Here is a 12,931-nt window from a genome sequence, read left to right on the forward strand (position 1 = left end):
AATTCATATTCATCACCGATCAGCTGTTAGTTAGGTCACAGGTCCAACGCAGCAGAGATTGGGCTCAGAGCAACGGCTTTCACACTGGTGAAAGGAGCTTAAATCAATCAGATTACAAACCTGCTTAGCTTCTGTAGCAAACCTACAGTCAGTGGAGTGAGGAAAGCCATGAGCTTCAGCAGATGTAAGCGTAAAAGAGCGTTCTTCTCCTGAGGTGAGTTCTTTCTGTTTAATTATGTTTTACATGTGTCTTTTAGCCATTTCTGGATGAATGGTTGTTGAGTGTTACATAAAGGAGCATGCAGGCCTGTTACGTAAGAGTACCGTGTTTGTCTGTACTATGCTGAACTGTATTGACAGCCCACACAATTCATTTCGTCTCATTATGTCTCATGATTAGTCTTATGATTTAGATACAGTGTATTTATTTCGAACCTTTCTGAGAGGTAGAGGACAGAAACAGTTTGGTTTCTTGCTCATCCTTTCCTGCTGCCTTTGGGTTGCTCACTAGGTGTTTTGTAAGCCATTATTTTCTGTAAAATTCCTCTGGAACTAAATGTATGAAGGTTTGCATGAGGTTGTATGAGGATTCTTAGGTTGGGATTAGACCACTGATGCATTTATAACCATCTTACATGTCTGATGGAGATAAAATGTGCATGAGTGTCTTTTCTTTCGTTGTTTTGTCCAGGTAGGTCACCTTTATGTGACCCCTGTGAGGGTGAAGAGCAGCAGTCATGGGAACCAACAGCCAAGTGCGGCTGCTCCTCTGGAAAAACTGGACTATCCGCAAGAGGCAGAAGGTGAAAAGATCAGCTTGTTCCTTCACTATACACATAGGAAAGCTGGAAATTACTACATTTTATTCAGCAAAAGGAAATTCCAGTCATGTTATGCAATGCATTTGAACTTCAACTGACTAATGGATACAGCTCAAAAGTTTTGTATTTATAAAAAGGATGTGTTCACTGTCATCTGTACTAGGTTAGATGTTCTTTGTCTGCATTTTTTCTTGAGCCTTTCTAATGAATTTTCTTGCATTTTAACCACAGACACGCCTCTTTATGGAGATTATGTGGCCTGTGGTGCTATTCATTGGACTGGTTTGGCTGAGAAGAGCGAACCCACTTTACCGCCAACATGAATGTATGATGCTGAAGATGATTTTAATAGTTAATTAAATACATTTAGAAAAATATATTTTCATAAAAAATAATTTTATTTCAAATATTTTATATATATATATATATATATATACATATATATATATATATATATATATATAATTTAATAATAATAATAAATAATAAATATAATTGAAATTAAATGTTCATTTTTATAAAAAAAATAATACAAATGACTGTATATATAGTTAATATATAAAATATAAAGGATATAAAATTTTATAAAATGGAAAATATATATATATATATATATATATATATATATATATATATATATATATATGTATGTTATATTTTATACATTTTATAAAAAAAGAGAATTATGTAAAAACAAGATATCTATTATTTTATTTTATATATATATATATATATATATATATATATATATATATATATATATATATATATATATATATATATATATATATATATATATATATATAATATATATATATACACAATGATTGATAATATCTTCTTTTTACATATTAATAATAATTCTAATTTATTTTATTCTATATTACGGTATTTCAAGTCACATTCAGAAAGCAGGTGGTCTCACGGATGTTGGTTGATTCTTGTGATTCATATGTCCTTTGTTGGCAATAATGACCAGTTTGCACCACCTCAGGTCATTTTCCGAACAAAGCCATGCCCTCCACTGGCATCCTTCCATGGATCCAAGGGATCTTCTGCAACGCCAACAACCCCTGTTTCCAGCACTCAACCCGTGGAGAGTCTCCAGGCCTGGTGTCCAACTACAACAACTCAATGTGAGTTGATTTGTTTCATGTGCAAATGATGAAGTTGATCCAGTCCTCCATTGCTGTAACACACATTCACCCCTCTCTGTTCAGACTGGCTCGGTTTTGGGCAGACACACAGGAGCTGCTGTTTGAAGATCCAGAGTTCCTGCAATTGGGACGGCTATGGCGAGAACTCATGGACATGAGCAACTTCATGGACACTCTCCGAACCAATCCCGAAGTGATCGCAGGTCAGCAAACCTTACGTCGCCTCGGCTTCCCAGCCGTTCCTCCAATGTTTACAACACTCACTCAGATTACATCACATGCTCAGTCTGCCTTGAAGAGGTCCTTTCATGGGGAATGCTAAGAAGCTTATGGTCCTTCCATACTATTATTTTTAGAGAAAGCACTTCCATTTGTTTACCTCATGACGGGACACACAAATAGAAGTTGTCTCGGTTTGAGTCTGGCATTCCTTCCCTGAAAGCTCTAATGGGCCTGTCCGCGCTAGAAAAACAAAAGTCTATGGCCATCAGTGGAATGTGATTGATTGTTCTCTGGTGATTGACTGCATAATTGTCCAGTGCATTATGGTGAGGGCAGGAATGAATGAACTTTTGATTCCTGGCAGAAGAACCTGTCTTAAGCTTAGTCCTACGTGCAGCAGCTTGCGTTCAAAGTGCTAATAGCTCTGTGGCCCTTGAGAATAAGGCCCATGTTTTTTGTGTCGTGTTAAATGGTCTCTGGCTTCTCTAGGTTCCTGGCACTGATTCACACCGGAATCTCTCTCCTCTATCAGCTCTTCTTCTCACTTTCTTTCAAAAATAAGCATGAACAGAGCGATATCTTGGCCATATTTCAGCAGGCCATGGATGCCTGGCATACCAAAGCTGTTGTTTATCTGTTCATCTCATCAGAATGATAGACATGCTGCTGAAATCCTTCCAGCTGAGCATCTCTTAAGTGTTGGCGTGTCGCATTCTTTCATCCTGTTGAAATTCTTCTCTCTGGCATCCTATCCTCATGCATTTTGTTCACTTCATGTGCAGGTCGAGGTGTGAAAGTGGAGGACATTTTGAAGGATGATGAAACTCTCACTTCATTCCTGCTCAGAGATGTTCCTCTCACAGAATCTGTGGTGCATCAGCTGGTTCATTCACAGATCCGACCTGAACAGGTGAACTGTTTTGGACTGCTTACATTATATGATCCTGAAATATCCAAAATACATATTGGAATAATTTGTCATTTATTTTTTATATGTCCATTTCATACCACACTGCAAAATATAGTATGTGTTTTAGTTGCTCTTTTTTGGATTGTTTTCCAAGTACAATTTCTAAAAATCTTTAAAACAAGATAAATTTACGTGAGAAGAAGCACTGCATAAAATATTAAGACTAGTTGGTAACACTTTATTTTAGTGTCCTTGTTACATGCAGTTACTATAGTAAGAACTATAAATTATGCATAATTACATGCAACTAACCCTAAACCTAACCCTAATAGTAAGTACATGTAATTAATTAGTATTACTCAGTACTTACATGTATAATTACACTGTAACAAGGACAACTTAAAATAAAGTGTAACCTACTTGTTGTTGTATCACTAGTTTTTACGTGTTTGCACTTATATTAAAGACACAATCTAAAATAAAGTCTTAATTTTTGCTATGTTGCTGATCAAGTAAATATATTTAGTTTGAATGATTGTTAGATATTCTTTCTGGAAAGTAAGATAAAAAAACAAAAACAACAACTAAACATTAAAGATAAGAATATGATTTCTTTGTAGTGCACTCATTCGCTGACCCTTAGAATTAAACTGTCAGTATGTAGCCAATATCACCAGATCACAATTTCTCTTGGCTTTTCTTGCAATAATAAATGTGTCTTATAAACACAGTTACAGCAGCCAGAGAAAAACTAATGTCAAGGGTCAAGAGACCAACTAAAGCAAATACTGACCACCATAATGGTGACTTAAACATACTCAAACATACTGTTAACAACGGGTGTGCCTCATACGTCCTGAAAAGTGAAGCTGCGGGCTCTTTGATCGCCCCCTGGAGGCTGGATGCAGTACAGGTCATAAACCCCGCCCGCTCAATGCAGACGAATGAGACTTAAGTTAAAACATAAAAATAAATTATGCTTCAAATAAAATTTTCCGAAAGATGGTTTTGGTCTTTTAAGGTAGTTGTTATCACGCTGATTTATATTCAAATGTTCGTTTTTGTGATAAGTTTGATTTTAGCTAGTAATTTAGTGCTATAGAAACGGGGCATGTCATCGTGATTCACAGTTGATTGACAGCTTCTCTGAGGACTGTCGGAGCTTCGAGGGGAGATTGAAGATAAATAAATAACTATTAATTTTCAGTTTCTGTGTTATTTCACACTGACAAAATGAGCTGTTCGGCAGTAAACTGTACTAACTGACCTACAGGAGCTGACGGATATCTGAGCTTTTCTCGGTAACGTTAAATGTGGACTTCATAAGCTAATTAATAAACGTTATTAGTTAAGATAACACGCCTAACGTTGGCCATGACGGGAAAAAAGCAGGTGATCGTTATCTGGCAGTTATAATTATTTTTATGGGTATAAAATAATAATTAGCAGGATAAAACTAATGATAGCCTACTCTAATTAATTCTAGAGCACTGTCTACAGCAATCGACCTCCTGTAACGTTAGTTTAAACATTTTATTTAAAATGACAGGACGTTTCTTACATTTTAGTTTCTAGAGGCATATAATATTGAGTTCATCTACTGAATTTGCCGTTCAATACAATGGAAGGAAGCGGCGTCGCGGCGTCCATCTTTTTTTACAGTCTATGGTTAACACACAGTTTTTTTTTTATTTCTGTAGCATTTTTACAGTCTTTTACAGTTAAAATTAGTTTAGTATTAAAATTAATTTATCAGAAAGAGTCCAATATGTACAAATGGGACAGATTATATCTAGTAATAATGGATAATAAATTATCATGGAAAGCCCACATCAGACATATAAGAACAAAAATTTCCAAAACCCTCTCAATTATTAATAAAGTTAAACAATTCCTTGATCATAATGCTCTCCTCACATTATACTGCTCCTTGGTACTCCCCTACTTCACCTATTGTGTAGAAGTGTGGGGAAACAATTATCAAGGCTCAATATATCCATTAGTTATACTACAAAAGCGAGCAGTAAGGATCATACATAAGGCTGGTTTTTTAGAACATAGTAATATTTTATTTTTTCAATCTAAACTGTTAAAAATCCATGACCTTATAAAATATTATACAACACAAATTTTATTCAAAGCATTCAATATGTTGTTACCAAGTAACTTACAAAAGTATTTTACTGTCAGAGAGAGAGCTTATAGTCTGAGAAGTTACGGAAATTTCATACTACCGAAGGTTAGAACCACCCGAAAGAGTTTTTGTGTGTCTGTATGTGGGGTGAAAATGTGGAATGGTCTGGATCTCCAACACAAGCAATGTCCAAATATTCACAGATTTAAGTCGCTTTATAAACAGTTGGTTTGGTCACAATACAGAGATGGTGGGGCCTAAATGGCCTCATATGATAGTCTAGTCATGGATCTTATCTTACCATTGTTGGTATGTGATGGTGTTGTAATATGTATGTATGTACTACAATTTCTAAGATAAATAATTATTTATTGTCTTGGTATAGTCATGGATCTTACCATTGTTGGTATGTGATGGTGTTGCAATATGTATGGGTAGATTACAATCTTTAAGATAATGAATTATTTTTGTTTTGTGGTTATATTTGTTGTGTGTGTGCATGTGTAGGTATGCATACATATAGTGAAAATTTATTATTTTTTTATTTTTATTTTCTTTGGAGTTTGGTGACTACTTGGTTTGATGAAAGTTGTCTTTAAGGAAGCGGTTATGCTTGCGTGACATGTTTTTGTATGTGAGATGGGGGTGGGATTAAATAAGTTTTCTTCTTCCCACTCCTTTTCGAGCTGATGTGATATAAATTATTTGTTGACATGATCGAAGAGACATGTACCATGTCTTTGGACGTATGTAAATTTGTTTTATTTGTAATTTTGTTTTTTTGTTTGATTGCTCGAAATGAATAAATAAAGAAAGAAGAAAGAAAGATTGCTTAGCCTCTTTTTCATGTAAAATGAGTGACAAAGTTAAAGGATTAGTCCACTTTCAAATAAAATTTTCCTGATAATTTACTCACCCCCATGTTATCCAAGATGTCCATGTCTTTCTTTCTTCAGTCGAAAAGAAATTAAGGTTTTTGATGAAAACATTCCAGGATTATTCTCCTTATAGTGGACTTCAATGGCCTCCAGACGGTTGAAGATCAAAATTACAGTTTCAGTGCAGCTTCAAAGGGCTTTAAACGATACCAGACGAGGAATAAGGGTCTTATCTAGAGAAACGATCGGTCATTTTCGGAAAAAATACAACTGTATATGATTTATAAACACAAATGATCGCCTTGCACGTGCTTCCGCTTTCCGTATTCTTCAAAAAGCTTACTCTGTATGTCCTACGCCTTCCTTAATCTACTTACGTAATGAACGTGGAACCAGTTCCGTTTTTTTTCTGTAAGTAGAATAGGGAAGGCGTAGGACATACAGAGTAAGCTTTTTGAAGAATACAGAAAACGGAAGCACGTGCAAGGCGATCATTTGTGTTTACAAAGCATATACAGTTGTATTTTTTTTTTTTTTAAATGACAGAATGTTTCTCTAGATAAGACCCTTATTCCTCGTCTGGTATCATTTAAAGCCCTTTGAAGCTGCACTGAAACTGTCATTTTGACCTTCAACCATCTGGAGGCCATTGAAGTCCACAATAACACAACAATAATCCTGGAATGTTTTTAATCAAAACCTTAATTTCTTTTCGACTGAAGAAAGAAAGACATGAACATCTTGGATGACATGGAGGTGAGTAAATTATCAGGACAATTTTAGTTGAAAGTGAACTAATCCTTTAAGCTTAAACTCACATTTAGGCCATCATAAGTGAAACAGGCTCTAATATATTGGTACTATATTGGTTATGGGTGGTAGTGTTTTATCTATAAGTACTATATATTCAGCTTGAAGTCTCCAAAACTAAGAGAAGCGAAGCGTCCTTTTTTTGTGATTGTCTAATTTAATCATGAACGATAAGCAGATTGATTTTGCCGCAGAGACACAAATTCATCTGCTTTCTCTGCATATAAATAGACTTTGTTGGTGGACTTGAATGTCTCTGTTTGAGACTGAGAGAATCTTGGCTGGTTCTCAAGTGCCTGTTTGTTCAGCATCAGACTGCATGTTTGGGTTTCTCAGCTCTCTGTACAGACCTTTTGTGATGTATATATTTGTCATCCCAGGGCCCTGCGAGTAATCAGACCCCCAACCCACAGCAGAACGACTCTGGCCGAACCTCGCCCCCATGATACCCTGCCCCGAGATTCTTTGTGGGTTTATTTTTCAGTGAGAACAAAGCACCAATGATGATTTGCACGAGACTGTGTCTCCTTTGATCTTGAGGGCAGCGCTGTGGACAAAGAGAAGAGCAGAGGAAGCAGAGGAGAGAGGAAGTGATAGCATGAACACAAGAACATTAGGGTCAGAATCACTTTCATATGGAAATGTAAGGGAGAGGAATGCAAGGCATTTTGAAGGCTTTCTCAGAGGTGCTGCCAGTCAGCCAGCAGGGGCGTACAGAAGAAGATGGAATGTCCTGGTTGGATAAGTCCTTAGCTACCAATGAAATAGAGAAAAAGAGAGGAAGGCAGGGAAAAGCTGGTTAGAGAGGATGCGTGAAGCTGGAAGTTTTCCAGCTGTTTTTTTTTGCACACTGCTTTTAGCCATAGCTTGCATCTATATGTATGTTTCATCCAAGAGTGTATCCCATTGTTGTGGCAAAGAGATACAAGTGCTGTGCCCGAAATTTTGTACTGGGTAGGTACTTCACGACCATTAAAAAAGTATGTTCTATATAGTATGATTATGGGTAGTATGAATGAAATTCGGATGCATTACATCCGCCATGTTGTTACTGTCATGTGACCTACCAGTGCCAGTTGCATCGCTTCACCTCCATTCATAAATCCTTTTCCGTGGCTTCATGGGATAGTAGAGTGTCCATCAAATGCATACTTCAGAATTTAGGCGGAAGTATTAGGTCAAACTACTGTTTTTCGAATGTATTCAGACATAATACTCTTTTGGTGTATTGTTGTAAAAACAGTAAAATGTGAAATATTATTGCAATTTAAATGAACTGTTTTCCATTTTAAAATGTTATTTATTCTTGCGAAAAGTTAGCAAAGCTGAACTTTCAGCCTCATTACTCCAGTCTTAGTGTCACACGATCCTTCAGAAATCATTCTAATATGATTTGCTGCTCAAGAAACATTTCTTATTATTATCGGTTGAAAAGAGTTGTGATGCTTCATATTTTTGTGTAAACAAAAATTATTTGATTAATAGAAAGTGAATCACAGCATTTATTTGAATAAAAATATTTTATAACGCTATACTGTTAGTGTCTTTATTGTACTTTTGATTAATTTAATGCATCATACATAAAAACATTAATATATTTTTAAAATCTTCCTGTTCCCAAACTTTTGAACAGTATAATTTTATTTTTATTCAAATTATATACAATATGACACATATATAAAATATGTGATATCTATATATTATACACATACAGATCATTTAAAAGAATAAAGATTATGTAAACATACATGTTATACATACTATATAATATATATTATATATGTACTATATAAGCAGCAGATGTTGTATTGTCTAATGGCAGCAGGCAGCAACACCTCAGAAGTGTTTTTGTGATTCAAACTGATGGCTAAAGGATGTCTTGGGATGTTAATGATTTCCTCCAATTATGTTGCCATCCTCTTTTGTGCCCCTTCCTTGAGCTGATCCTTGAGCTTGACTTTTAACCTGTGTGTGTTTTACGCTCTGAAAGGAAAATTAGCTCATTTTCATTCTCAAACCTGCTGCTAAAACACATGTGGTCTTTTGTTGCTCTGTCATACATTGATCAATACTGTGAATTGTGCTAATTTAGATAGCATTAGCCAGTAAGCCTATGATGCTAATGTTAATATGTCTTTATAGTGAGGCCAGAGAATGTTAGCATAGCAACTTTAGCTAGTATAAATCTGAATGTAACCAGGCCTGAAAAACAAAAAGTTAAGCATTGATGCTACTAAATGTAGCATTGATGTGTTTTTTTTTGGGTGCTAGTGTCTTCATTCTTGTGACCGAGTTGGTGTAAGTGTTGCAGTAGTAGAGCCATATCAGAAAGGAGTTTCTCAGAGAAAAACTGCAAAGAGTTTGAAGTTATCATCATCTACAGTGCATAATATCATCCAAAGATTCAGAGAATCTGGAACAATCTCTTGCGTAAGGGTCAAGGCCGGAAAACCATACTGGATGCCCGTGATCTTCGGGCCCTTAGACGGCACTGCATCACATACAGGAATGCTACTGTAATGGAAATCACAACATGGGCTCAGGAATACTTCCAGAAAACATTGTCGGTGAACACAATCCACCGCGCCAAAATTCTATAGGTCAAAAAAGAAGCCATATCTAAACATGATCCAGAAGTGCAGGCGTTTTCTCTGGGCCAAGGCTCATTTAAAATGGACTGTGGCAAAGTGGAAAACTGTTATGTGGTCAGACGAATCAAAATTTGAAGTTCTTTTTGGAAAACTGGGATGCCATGTCATCCGGACTAAAGAGGACAAGGACAGCCAAGTTGTTATCAGCGCTCAGTTCAGAAGCCTGCATCTCTGATGGTTGCATGAGTGCGTGTGGCATGGACAGCTTACACATCTGGAAAGGCACCATCAATGCTGAAAGGTATATCCAAGTTCCAAGAGACGTTGTCTCTTTCAGGGAAAACTTTGCATTTAGACCACATACTGCATCAATTACAACATCATGCTGCGTAGAAGAAGGATCCGGGTACTGAAATAACCAGTCTGCAGTCCAGATCTTTCACCCATAGAAAACATTTGGCGCATCATAAAGAGGAAGATGCGACCAAGATGACCTAAGACAGTTGAGCAACTAGAAGCCTGTATTAGACAAGAATGGGACAACATTCCTATTCCTAAACTTGAGCAACTTGTCTCCTCAGTCCCCAGACGTTTGCAGACTGTTATAAAAAGAAGAGGGGATGCCACACAGTGGTAAACATGGCCTTGTCCCAACTTTTTTGAGATATGTTGATGCCATGCAATTAAAAATCAACTTATTTTTCCCATAAAATTATACATTTTCTCAGTTTAAACATTTGATATGTCATCTATGTTGTATTCTGAATAAAATATTGAAATTTGAAACTTCCACATCATTATATTCTGTTTTTATTCACAATTTGTACAGTGTCCCAACTTTTTTGGAATCCGGTTTGTACATGACAGATCGTTTTAGAGATCACTCTATCTATTTTTATCTATTTTTTTCTATTTCCAGAAGCATTTTACTACTGTTGAATGTTTAAGTCCGGCTCAGACTAACTAACACAGCATTAACTGCCCTCAACTCCTAATCTTTTCATTCTGTTTTTCACTGTCTGTCTCTCTCTTTCTCTTTCAGTTTGCATATGGAGTTCCTGATCTCCATCTGAAGGACATCGCCTGCAGTCAGACTCTTCTTGAGCGCTTCCTTATTTTCCCGAGCCGTTGGGGCCTGTATACTGTGCGCAATGCCATGTGTGTTCTCACACCGCAGCGTCTTCAGATTATTGAGGACAAATTCTATGCTAACCTCGACTTCTTCAAACTTTTCCGATTGGTCAGTCTACACATACACTCAATAAACTCACTAATATCTGTAAATGTTGGAAATTGGTTTGGGTGTAGTAGAGGAAGTGCTGACACAGATAGCTATGCCAATTATGTGGGAAATCATATCAGCTCTTGTTTTGAGTGGAAGCAACAAAGAATTATGGGTCAGAATTTAGTACACACAGAAAATACCAGATTAAAATGATAGTCCACCCCCAAAATTTTAATTCTGTCATCATTTACTCACCCTCATGTCATTCCAAACCTGACTTTTTTTCTTCTGTGGAACACAAGAAGATATTTTGAAGAATGTTCCCATTGATTTCCATTGTATGGATGAATATTAGAATGAAAGTCAAACCTGAACTGTTTGGTTATCAAGTTGAGAAAGATGGTTGACTCAAGGGTGTTTTAAATAAATAAGAAGCCTGATGGAGATCATTTAGGGTTACATTTGTAATAAGAATAAATGTTTAACTTTAAATTATATTTGGGCTTACGTATTATAATATATATTATATTATACTGCGAACCCATGTTCATTGTTCCACTCTTTTCATAAAGAAAAAAAAAAAAGACTGATCATTATAGCATTTTTTTTATAATTTCATTATTCCATATCCAACAAGTGAACAAAGGAAGATTGATGATTGAGTATAGTAACATCAAGTGCCTGTTTTTGTACTTCCTGTTTGTTGATAGCTCTTGAATTTTTGTAGAGTTAGTAACAAAATCCCACACACCCTTCCTGGTTGTTCTTGGTTGTTTATGATTTCTAAATGAGCATGGGGAGAGGACAGAGGGGCGTTAGTCTGAGTCACCCGATCTGTGTTAGTGGAGGGAACCGACTTGGCCTATTTCAGTAATTAGATTACAGTCAGCACACCTCTGCTGGACTAAACCCTGTGAGAGCTTTTACATAATAGTACTGAGAAGACTAGTACTGAAGACTAGATGTTATCCTTCCCCCTCTGAACAGATACATTAACACATTTATGTTTATTCATTTGCTAGACTCTTTTATCCAAAGCCACTTGTGTTGTTTGCATCATGTTACACTTGAACACTGTAAGTGTTGTTTCTGTCTAATTGTCAGTCATATGCAAACACTGAAGGCTGGATCCATATAAACGTGTTATAAGTCACTTTTAGCTTTAGAGAGATAGAAAGGCTGATAGGAAGGATCATATTTGAGGTTACTTCTGTGACACACATATATGGCATTTCCTGGTCCCTCCTGGTCCATTGTAAAGTAGCTTGGATACTGAAAGGGCAGCCCCTGGAAGAAAGATTGTTTCTGGAAGTGTTACATCTCAGAAGACAGGATGTGAGCTACACGCATTTCCTAAACCCTGCTTTGCAATTTCAGCTAAAATGTTTTGGCAACACTATTTTATTCATGAGATTTCATTTTATACATATATTTTAGACATAAATGTAACTGAAGTCAAGGTTATTATTGTGAACTAATACTAAAACTGAAACCATAAAAAAAAAAAGAAAAAAAAAAAGTTTTCATTACTTAAAATAAAAATTAACTGATATGCAATAAAATATATATATATATATATATATATATATATATATATATATATATATATATATATATATATATATATATATATATATATATAAAAAATGTTTTTAACTATCTTATTTTATTTCAGCTAGTGCCAAGACATCATTTCTCATTTTCATTTAAATTGAAGAACTATATAACTAAAACTAAATAAACTAAAAATCACAAAACCAAACAACAAAACAAAATGACTAAAAAATTAAAAATATTAACAAAAACTATGATAGTATATATCAGTTATTCTAAAATAACATTGAATGTTTGTTTAATTAATTACTATTTATAGTATTGCATGTATTCACTTGAATTGTAAAAATTTAAGTCTTAAGTCAATAAAAATGACAAAAGTACGACACAATTACTCAAATTAAAATGAAAACAGAAAATACAAAAAAAATCTTTACAAAATATTAACAAAAACTAGTATATTACTGATTCTAAAATAACACTGAATTCTGTTAATTTATTTGTTACTATTTATGTATTATTGCTTGTATTTAGTGTAAAAATCAGACTAAAGTGTTTTTACATCGGTGTCGAGTCTGTCGACTGACAAAACATTGAAAATTCATCTTTCCGAAAAATTTCCAATTGAC

General features: G+C 35.2%; 1 protein-coding gene across 1 annotated transcript in view; it reads left to right on the forward strand.

The window, feature by feature from the left end:
* Nucleotides 1–700: 700 nt before the first annotated feature.
* abca4a (ATP-binding cassette, sub-family A (ABC1), member 4a) overlaps nt 701–12,931 on the forward strand; it is a 38,402-nt gene continuing 26,171 nt past the window's right edge. Inside the window, exons 1-6 of the mRNA XM_067378570.1 lie at nt 701–803; nt 1,053–1,146; nt 1,816–1,957; nt 2,042–2,181; nt 2,983–3,110; nt 10,566–10,763. Of these exons, the coding sequence (XP_067234671.1) occupies nt 738–803; nt 1,053–1,146; nt 1,816–1,957; nt 2,042–2,181; nt 2,983–3,110; nt 10,566–10,763 (768 nt within the window). The 5' untranslated portion in view covers nt 701–737. The remainder of the gene's footprint in view (nt 804–1,052; nt 1,147–1,815; nt 1,958–2,041; nt 2,182–2,982; nt 3,111–10,565; nt 10,764–12,931) is intronic.

Source organism: Chanodichthys erythropterus, chromosome 23, assembly GCF_024489055.1.
Source record: "Chanodichthys erythropterus isolate Z2021 chromosome 23, ASM2448905v1, whole genome shotgun sequence".
NCBI classification, from domain to species: domain Eukaryota; kingdom Metazoa; phylum Chordata; class Actinopteri; order Cypriniformes; family Xenocyprididae; genus Chanodichthys; species Chanodichthys erythropterus.